The sequence below is a fragment of the Gossypium hirsutum genome, chromosome A12 (assembly GCF_007990345.1).
Source record: "Gossypium hirsutum isolate 1008001.06 chromosome A12, Gossypium_hirsutum_v2.1, whole genome shotgun sequence".
NCBI classification, from domain to species: domain Eukaryota; kingdom Viridiplantae; phylum Streptophyta; class Magnoliopsida; order Malvales; family Malvaceae; genus Gossypium; species Gossypium hirsutum.
The window spans coordinates 107,530,466-107,540,853 of NC_053435.1; the positions used below are offsets into that span (position 1 = coordinate 107,530,466).

The 10,388-nt window shown below is 34.4% G+C and overlaps 3 protein-coding genes across 5 annotated transcripts; 1 reads left to right on the forward strand and 2 right to left on the reverse strand.

The window, feature by feature from the left end:
* On the forward strand, positions 1–1,016 carry LOC107936861 (heavy metal-associated isoprenylated plant protein 39). 2 transcript variants are annotated; one of them, XM_016869637.2, is made up of 3 exons: positions 1–137; positions 266–344; positions 568–1,016. In XM_016869637.2, the coding sequence occupies exons 1-3, from the start codon at positions 81–83 to the stop codon at positions 819–821; spliced, it is 390 nt and encodes a 129-aa protein (XP_016725126.2). In that variant the 5' UTR covers positions 1–80; the 3' UTR covers positions 822–1,016. The 2 variants fall into 2 exon arrangements, with proteins under 2 accessions (XP_016725126.2, XP_016725125.2); XM_016869636.2 differs by having other exon boundaries at positions 56–137; positions 263–344.
* Positions 1,017–3,081: 2,065 nt separating this feature from the next.
* On the reverse strand, positions 3,082–6,114 carry LOC107936904 (pentatricopeptide repeat-containing protein At3g60050). 2 transcript variants are annotated; one of them, XR_005906542.1, is made up of 3 exons: positions 5,941–6,113; positions 4,062–5,717; positions 3,082–3,551 (listed from the first exon to the last, which is right to left on the reverse strand). XR_005906542.1 is itself a non-coding variant. In XM_041083747.1 (2 exons), the coding sequence occupies exon 2, from the start codon at positions 5,670–5,672 to the stop codon at positions 4,188–4,190; it is 1,485 nt and encodes a 494-aa protein (XP_040939681.1). In that variant the 5' UTR covers positions 5,673–5,717; positions 5,941–6,114; the 3' UTR covers positions 3,082–4,187. The 2 variants fall into 2 exon arrangements, 1 of the variants encoding a protein (XP_040939681.1); XM_041083747.1 differs by having other exon boundaries at positions 3,082–5,717; positions 5,941–6,114.
* Positions 6,115–7,058: 944 nt separating this feature from the next.
* LOC107936859 (low-temperature-induced 65 kDa protein) lies at positions 7,059–9,313 on the reverse strand. The gene is made up of 4 exons (XM_016869634.2): positions 9,157–9,313; positions 8,847–9,074; positions 8,291–8,758; positions 7,059–8,214 (listed from the first exon to the last, which is right to left on the reverse strand). Exons 1-4 carry the CDS (start codon positions 9,188–9,190, stop codon positions 7,253–7,255), a joined length of 1,692 nt encoding a protein of 563 aa, XP_016725123.2. The 5' UTR covers positions 9,191–9,313; the 3' UTR covers positions 7,059–7,252.
* Between the last annotated feature and the right edge of the window lie 1,075 nt (positions 9,314–10,388).

Here is a 10,388-nt window from a genome sequence, read left to right on the forward strand (position 1 = left end):
CATACACAAAAAGGACTCCATTGTAAATCACATTATAATTTTCACTCTTTATAAAGGCCAAAACTGGCCCTCGGAACATCATGTACTTAGCTATTGCTCTCAATTTCACATTATTTCCCACACCAAAAATGGCTCAGGTGTTTTTTCTTCCTTTGTTCTTTATGATTCTACTAAAAATCCCATTTATATTCAATTTGATGTTATTTTCATTTTCATTTTCATCCCCTATATCTAACGTAGTCACCTTGTTCACTGTGTTTAGCAGAAAGTGGTATTGAAAGTTCTAACCATGACCGACGAAAAGACCAAGCAAAAATCCATAGAAGCTGCTGCAGATATCTTCGGTATTTCATCAAACAGTTTGCGTGCAATATTAATAAATTCCTTTTTTTTCCAGCTCAAATCCTTATAAAAAAAAATTCAGATCTTGGCGTTAATATTATAAAAACTTTCTGGATCTCTACTTACCCTTTTTTAGATACAATTAAAAAATCAGAGAAATTACACAAAATTATAAAAAAAAAATCCTGGAATGCTTGTTTATGTGAAAACTATGGATGACAACAGGGGTTGATTCAATCGCTGCGGATCTAAAGGATCAGAAGCTGACGGTGATAGGACAAATGGATGCAGTGGCGGTGGTGAAGAAACTGAAGAAAGTGGCAAAAGTGGATATAATATCAATAGGACCTGCTAAAGAAGAGAAGAAGGAAGGAAAAAAGGAAGAAAAGAAAGAGGAAAAGAAACAGGAGAAGAAAGAAGAGAAGAAGGAAGAGAAGAAAGAGGAAAAGAAAGAAGAAAAGAAGGAAGAAAAGAAATAAATTTAAAAAATAAAATGAAAAAACCCCAAACCATCTTCAAGGTTTCTCAACAAATCTCTGCTTGTAGTGTTACAGTGTATGCTCTGTTTTTTCTTTTTTCTTTTTTCTTTTTTGGTGGAAATAAGGTTTTTTTTAGTGATTGTCTGAAAAATAATGAAAGGGGCAATTAGCAATGTGAAAAGGGTTTTTGCTTTAGATTATAATCAGATAGTTTGATTGTTAGATAAATAATGTAAAAAAGATTTAGCTTCTATGTTTCAATTTGGGTTAGGACAAGATTTATTGGATTTGTCCTTTTTCAACAAGTTGAAGCCTATGCTACGTTTAGTAGAAATAATTTTTTTTTAAAATTAGGATAAATTTCAATTAAGTTCATTAAACTATTAATAAGTTTATATTTTGATTACTCAATTTTAAAAAGTTATAAAATGATCAATGAACTATTTTAAAGTTTTGATTTAAGTCATTGAACTATTTTTTAAAAAATTATTCAAATCATTGGGATATTAATTTTTTTTTAAAATTCAGCCAGCAAGTTTCAAGTGATAATTGAATGATAGGTACAGTGAATCAATATTCATCAATGAGTAAAATAACATATCTTAGATTTAAGTCAATTCAACGGTTAGTGTCAGATATCAAAGATAAAAGTTGTTTCGATTTTAACTTACCAATTTGTGACGTTTAAAATTGTTTATTGAAAAAAAACTATTGAAAAGAACGGAAAGAATAGTTTTCGATTGTTGCAAGCGAAATGAACGAAGAAGGCCATACATTGATTTTAACAGTTCGGTAATTTAAATGAAAACTTTCAAATAGTTCAATGATTATTTTTGTAAATTTTTAAAAATTAAGTGACAGTTTTAATGAACTTTAGCATTTATTTAAAAATTTAATTAAGATCTGGAGGTTTATAATAATAATAAATTATATAAAAAATTGATTTCCAAAAAAGGAAAATGATAAACAAAGCGTTGGATTCACGTCACGAGTTTCCTTCCCAAACGGTTGAAGTGTTCCTTCAATGGAGGAATAAAGGGGGCGTCACGGTCTAAATACGGCAACACTTTAGTCTTATAAAGTATGATCAGTAAAATCGCATCATCCTTCCGCCCCATGTGGCCTTAATTCATAAAAACGAAAGCCTCGTTAATATACTAAAAGAACTTTTATACTTTATTTAAACAAATCATTATATTATTTTTGTAATTAACTAAATTCTTAATTATTTTTGTAGTTAAATAAATCCTTAATTTATTTTTACTTATTTTTACTTATAAAAGTCTCATATTTTAATATTAAAATAAAAATGTTTAGAATTTTCGCATTTAATGTTGACATAAATTTAAAGAGAATATAAAAATAAAATAATATTTTAAATTTTTTTAAAATTATTTTTATACATAACAAAATCATTCTGATTGCATTAATAAGAAATTAGGATAAAAACTTAAAATTCAAAATATTTTTACTTTAATACTAAAATGTATAAGAACTTGTTTAAATAAAGTGCAATTATTTAAAGACTTTTTAAAACTATAGTATTATTTATTATTTAATTTCTTAATTTGACAGTTTAATTTAATTTGATTGCTAAACTTTTTTATTCATATTAATCTCAAAACTTGAAAAATTTTCTCAATTTAACTTGTATTAATCTCAAAACTTAACAATTTTTTTCTCAATTTAACCCCTAAAAAATATCTAGCCCCTGAACTTAGATTCAATTTATGGTGTGATAACATAAGACTATCTCAAAGTTCCACATTGTCACCTTACTTTTAAAACCTTTATGTAAAATTATAAAAAATACTATAAAATTATAACATTTAAAAAAAATCAGGTGATGACATGCATGACTTCAAAATATCATATCATCACAGTTGAACGAAATCCATGTTTAGGGTATTATAGAGACAGTAATAACCCTGGTTTCCAAACACAACATTGTGATTCAATTACTCGACCAAAGCCGGATCCGGCTTTAATATGTTCACGTAACGTATCAAGTTCCAAAAGCAACAATGCTGACGGAGAAGTTGCCACATTGAAAATCCAAACCTAGCTACACATTTTAAGCATCAACACTATCTATAAGAGACCAAGACTATAAGAGACTATTCCTTGAAACTTTGAACAGTTTTTTTTTTTAATTAAATAAACTTAAAAAGTCCTCGGAAGTCAACTACGAGTAGGTACTTCGATTGTCTTCTCTAGGTCAACGTGAGTACAGGAAGATAAAGCAACAAACTTTAAGGAATTGCCAAAAACTGTTTGTGCTTGTATATAATATCATGAAATGTAAAACAAAATATAGAAGGAGGCAGTTAACTGTTCAACCTAGCTACATGTTTCTCCTTCTTTGTTACAATACCTAATGCTAAAAGAATGAAACCTTTATTCAGGCGTTGTTCTAAAACTCAAATGAATTGATGGTGATGAAAACCAGGAAATAAAGGCATGTTCCACATAAGCCTAGAAATAACAATTATTGGAACACTAACAGGAAATGCCATTCTTTCTTCTTTGTCAGGTCATTTAAGATTTTTCACCTTTGTAATGTTGGATTAAATCTCGATGGAAGTCACCAGAGGAGTGGCAGCCTTGTAAACCGGGAGAAGCCGGAAAGGTTACGGAATGAAATGACATACCGGACAGGCTACCTCCTTTGTCTGTCTGATATGGAATCATAGGCAAAAATACTTCAGTGATGCACGGAATGTTTGATACCTGCATGTCAAAGAAATAAAAGAGCTGAGTTGCATTATCCCTGACAAGTCAACAACCAGGTAAAAGTACCATGGAAACCCTTGTACTAGAAGTTGGATTGCATTTTGCCCCTTTTACTAAAAAAAGGGGCAAATAAATCCTTATACTTTATATCAAATAGCAAACTGGTCCTTTTTATTCAAAATTTCATCCATTTCTAATGTTAAAAACTAGGGTAACTAACAAAATAGCTAGACAATTCCACGTGACGTGCCATATATACCTCATGCTGACGTATAGAAATTAGGTTTTAGCATTCCTCCAAGTTTATCTAAGCTCCTGCAAGTGCATGATCCTTAAACGTAAAAGGACTTTGTTTACCATTATCGTTCAACACGCCTACTCCCAGGATTAGGTTATTAGTTTCAACTTAGAAAAATAAAACTAAAGAACAATAAGATAAAAGGGAACAAAGAATGCTATACAAATTGAATGCCAAAATAATGAGGAGGGAAAGAAGAATGTGCATGCTTTGTTCTTTCTACTCCCTTGACATCTATTACAGGCAGGAGGTACGTGGCGCTGACATAGCTGAACCAATGAGTATACTGGCAATTAAGTTACAATAAACAATCATTATATTGTACAATCTACTGCTTAGCATCTTCTATATCTCCTGATCTTTGGGAGTAGATGAACATACTGTCCTTTCTCCACCATGTTTCTTATTACTTCACGAGCTTCAGAAAGCTTTCCAGTACTCCGTAAATGACTCACTAGGGTACTGTACACGACAAAATTTGGGTTACATCCTCTAGCCTCCATTTCCTTAAGTATTGCACATGCCTCTTCGAACTTTCCAGCCATACAATAACCACGAATCATCGAATTGTATGTAAACACATTCGGAAGCTGTCCCTTGGTAATCATATCATCAAACATTTCCTGAGCTTTCTCTAGGTCCCCAGCGGCAATGAATCCTGTAATGATTACCGTATAGCAGACGACATCAGGCATGCATCCGTTCTTTATCATTTCATCAAAAAAATACTTGCAAGCATCCAAGTTTCCAGCACGACTCAGGCCATCAATCAATGTTGTGAAATGAAGAACACCTGGGTTTAATCCCACCTCTTTCATGTGATTCAATAGATTAAGTGCTGCAAGTGGTTTATCTCCTTTGCCAAGAACATGCAGAAGGATGTTATATGTATGAAAATCAGGGGAAAATCCGGATCTACTCATTTCATCAAGTAACCTGTGGAATTGATCTAACTTCCCCAATCTGTATTTTGCATACATAATAATATTGTAAGTTAAAATATCGGGGGAAAAACCCTCTGCTAACATCTGCTGGTACACCCACTCAATTAGCTTGTATTGATTAATGGCAAGTAATGTATGCAGAATAGCATTGTATGAATGCTTAAATGGCCTATAATTGAATGTCTTTGACTTAATGAACCTCTCCACAACTTTCTTAGCTAAGCCGGTCTCTCCACAAGCACATATCAAAATGTTAAATGTCCTTGCTGTTGTAGGCAAACCATTCTCTACCATCTCATCTACTAATCTCCACATTGCCTTGTATTCCTCACACTCTGCAAATATCTTCATTATCAAATGATACGAATCCACGGTATGCCTATAATTTTCCTGCTGACCAGCCCACACGAAAAACTTGTATCCGAGTTTTGCACACCTGGTCTTATTCGTATAATTTGTGTTCTTCAAAACTCCCAAAAGAACTTCTCTCACAAGGAACCCCGAGACCCTCACCTGCATTTTACTAATAGCAGCTTTCACATCAAATCCCGGTCCATCTTTTTCTAAAACTTCAAGAATCGTCCTAGAATCGTCTCTCCCAGTCTCAAAAAACCCTTTTCTAGTTGTAAATCGGAACTTAGAACTGTTCCTGTTCCTGTTCCCGTTCCCGTCCCCATCACAATCATCATGAATTTCATCAAAAACAGAGTCTAAACTGGTACCCTTCCACATTCTCTTCAAGGGTTCATCCGAACAATAAAAATCACTATCAAGTTTACCACTATCAAAACTACCACTACAAAATTTCCTCGATAAAACGATAATATAACATGATTTAAAAACATTCCTTACACCGAACAGAGCTAAAGAGTTCATTTTGTGCAACGACTAAGCATTGGGTCACTCCCATTATCTCTGAATCTTTACAAAACACAAAAAACCCAGAATCAGATTGGGATACCCAAACACGGAAAGCTTGTGAAACGCAGTGATCTTGAGTTGGTAAATACCCATTAAGCTGAAAACACTCGATTGCATGACAGCAGTTTATCGGGATAAGATATTTTCATTGAATAGCTACAGTTTCTTTATGAATAGTTGGAATCAGTTTGACGATGAATAAAGAATGGAAGGGGGGACTTACCTGGGATTTAAACTTGTTGACAGAGGGATTGTAAGCTTTTTTGAGGTGGTCGGAGTTTATTGGGCACCCAGGGTTTTTGGAGATTTTGGTGGTGAAAAGAGAGTTGAAGAGGCGAAGTGAGGAATAAGGAGATACGATATGTGAGGGAGTGTAATCGAGGAGTGCAGTCTCAATCAGGGTTTTCTAGGAAACGACGCCGTTTATTGTTGCTGCCGTTCTTGCAAGGGAAGTAAACATTTCCAATGGGCCGAGTGGCCGGATCCGACATGGGGTTTTGAAAGTTTGGTTTGGCCCGGTTCCTAAAATATTTCTTTTGTTAATTTTTATAGTGATATTAAGGTTTAGGGTGTTAGATAATGACTAATGTGCTACTAGTTTATTGGATAATAAATAAAAAAGACCCTTAAATTACTAGAATTTATCTAAACAAGCCTTTAAGTTATTTTTTTAGTTAAATAAATCCCTATCTTATGACTTTTCAAAAGTAAAAAAATAATTTTTAATTTTTTTAAAAGTAATCACCTTAAAATCTTTTATTACTTGTTTAAATTTTATGTACAAGAAGTTGAGATAAGAACTTAAATTTTAAAATAATTTCTTTAATATTAAAATGAATAGCAAGAGTTATTTTAAGAGCTTATTTAAATAAAGTATGATAATATATATAGAGAGAGAGATTGAGGCTAAATACATAATATACATATATCTTTGAAAAAGAAAATAATTTACATATATCTATTAATAACAGACAATCCACGGTCTTTGCACTATGCCAATGAGTAATTGACTTAATTGAATATCTAAATTCAAATTTTATAATAATTTAATACTCGAATGAGCATCAATTGCCCAAAATCCAAACGGGGAAAAGTATATCCAAAAGGAACCAAATTATATGTTTTAATTACTAGTCTATTTGAATTAATAGATTCCGGGTTGACGAAAGAAGCCGTATCCAATTCAAGACAAGGATGGGGTCTCAACTCTCAAACCCCAAAGCCCCAAATTAGGCAAGCGAGAATGGAAAAAACCGAAAAACAGGGTTGCTTCTCGTGACGAATATTCTCCCAATATCTGATTGAATTGCCAACAAATTCCCAACTTAAAAACCTGACTTCTTTTTTGGTGTGAAGGGCACCCAATTTTATTAACCAGAATATATACTAAACACTCTAAAAAAAGTACACACATGAAACAGAGGCCATAAGCCCTTGGCTACACACATTCAATGATTTTTTTAAAACAACATCATGATCTCCACACAAAGCGTAAAGCGAAATCGATATCATCCCTTGTATAGTTCTTAATTGAATCAATTGCCCGATTCCTGGAGACGTCGCTCGCCGGTAGAACATGGAACACCATTATTACCAGATGATGAACCATGTCCCTGTTCAGTTCCCTGGGAAGACACTTCACTTTTGCCAAACCAGGAACCAACAGTACCTTTAAGCTTATCCACTACACTCTTAGTGGGACTATTCATGGATCCTGAACCTACCCTTTCGTTTGTTTCGTCCGTCGTGCCCAATCGCCTTGCCACCTCCTCCGACTCCGTCACTTTCCCTCTTGCCGCCGTTGTTTCCTTCTCTGGTTCCTCTTTTCGCTTTTGCAAGGCCTCCGAAATGACTTCTGATAGTGCCCTGTCTTCTTCACCAGGCTTCAATTTCTCCGCGATATAGCTTTTCATTGAGACCCCTTTGTCCTGATCTTGAACCTGATCAGGATACACTTCGATTGCCGTCCCAGAGCCGGGACCGTGTAGCTTCGACACCATGGTGCTTCCCGCTCCTGCAACTTTCTCGTAAACAGGACTTAGTTTATCCGCCATAGTTGCAGCCATTTTCTTTCCATAATCTATAGCTGATCCTTGCGTAGTCGGACTTGATCCATTCGTGGTAGTCCTACTCTCGTCCTTTTCTCCATATCCGAGCTTTGAAGCTACAATGTTCTTAGCTGACACTGCTTTATCTGCAATAACAGAGGTCGCCGACGATATTTTCTCAGTGTAACTGCTCTGGTTTACCGGCTCATCCGCAGCAACATTACGTGGGTGTTCTTCAGGCTTTGTGTCCATGGTTTCTGCCGGAGTTCCGGTGTCTAATGGAGGACTTGGTCCGGGAGAGAACTGGTTATGGCTTCCAGTAGGGTATAATTCTGATGCAACAGGATGAGTTGGAGGAGGTAAATTGTCCTTTCTACCCTTGTCTTCCTCATAGATACTCATTTTATCCATTGAATGCAAAAGTGGGGTTATCCCTCTTGCTTCTCCACCTGTTACAATGTCACCATAAATAAGCAACACCAATTTATCATAAAGCTTATGATTTACAATTTGAAAGGACTTAACCTTCTCCTGTTGGATCTGTGACCTTGGACTGATAATTTGTAGTAACATAAGCATCAGGATTGTCCTTAGGAGCAGCAGGGTCTTCCTCCAACCCTATGGGTCTTTGTAAATTAACTTTTGGCTGCCCTGAATATCCTCCTCCTTCCCCATGAAGAAAAGTCCTCGTAGGACCGGTCGTATCTTTGCCTTGAGAACTCGGCATAGGTGTGTTTTGCGGCGCTAGTGGTTCCCCAACAGCATCAGTCCTCTTCCCAAAGTCGACCCTCGGTTGTTCTCTTACTAAGCCTTCCAAGCCACCAACAGCGCTGCTAGGTGGTTCATTGTCTTTTGTCCCGTAGTTTCCGGTTATTCCCCTTGATTCTAGAGGATCCAGGATCATGGGTTTTGACATTTCGTTTGTAATCCCAGGACGGCTCAAGTCTTCTGGTTGTCCAGACACAACAATTTTAGCAGCGGCAGACTCGTACACTTTCAAAAACACGACAAGACATTCCACAAGTCAATAAACAAAAAGAAAAAGGAACAGGGAAAGATGATGAATTGAACGCCAACATACTTGGTGCACCGTGAACTTCGGGATCTTGAACAATTTCATCTTCTTCTTCATCGTCTTCCTCGTCCAGGTCATGATCATCAGGGATATGACCTTCATGGTACTCATGACCATGATCATGGTTATGCCCATGCCCATGTTTTTTAATTGTATCCTTTATCTTCTTTGCTTTTGCCTTCACTTTTTTCAAAACTGAGTTTTTCTCATGGTGCTGGTCATCTTCACCTTCTCCTGTGATAAGAAATTAAAGAATGTTAAAAACTTAAAATGCATTTCTATAACTATAAATAGAAACAGAGATAGGTTTTCTCACCATGCTGGTGAGGATAGGCCGATTGGGTATTCATTTTTTGTTTCAGAAAAGTGATTTGCAGATAGAATAAGAGTATAAAACTGCACGAAAGGAGAAATCTCGAGTGGGAGGTTTTATAAAGTGAACTAAAATGCCATTGCTTCGCCACCTTTGCATGGCGGTGGCGGTCTAACATTGGCACACGTAGAACATGACCGACAGGATTCTATTACCAGCCACGGAACTAGAGTTTCATTGTCCACGTGGCAATAATTCCTGTTTTTATGGTATGGGATAATTCATGATTATCTTTATCAGAAGATATATGCTTTTATGTTAAAAACGACGAACTGCTGGACTTGGGGAATGATGTTTAATAAGGGGAGAAAGGTCCCATTGGGAGTAGGTGTCTGGTGTGGAAGGGAACACGCGTATTCAGTCACCTATCCAATAGCAACCTTCAAGACATCGACACACCAATTTTTTTTTTTAAAAGCTATACGCGCTTCAATTGTTTATACAAAGAATGGGTTAATATAATGTAGATTTTTTTAGTTCACTGATAATTAGATTTGACAATTAGGTGCTTACCCAAAAGGAATTTGACAATTAGGTTTGTTTGTGTAATTGAACTTAGGTTTTCACCCAAATTTAATCGCGTGGTATTATGATATTGTTGATTGGAGTTGAGTCCAACATCCAATTGAAGTTATTGTTTAATTAGGGATGTATCTTCTATAAAAACTGTCAAGAAATAATAGTATAAAATTATGATTTAAGTAATTAATGTTAATTATTTATAAATTTTAATTTGAATATATATGAATTATATTATAAATATTAAAATATAATCATTACAAATTCGAATATATAATGTTATATATTTGAAACAAATTTCAATAATGAAATAATTATATATCCTACTAAATATTGCATATAATACATTGAATTATAAATGAAGTTTAAAAAAATATTATTTTGACCAAAAAATGCTTCTTCTTTTTTAGCGCAAAAGATAAAATTTTTTAACTTTTGCATGTTAAGTAAAAATCACTTTTTAACTCCAAAAAGTGTTTTATTTAGCAATATTCATGGCCCCTGAAATGATTTTGAAAAGTAATGATAAACAAAGTATCAATTACTTGTCATGTTCATGTATTAGTGTAGAAAAAAAAATACAAATATTAAAATAAATATAATTGTAAAGTTTAGAGATTAAAAATTATATTAATCATATATAAATTAGAGTTAAT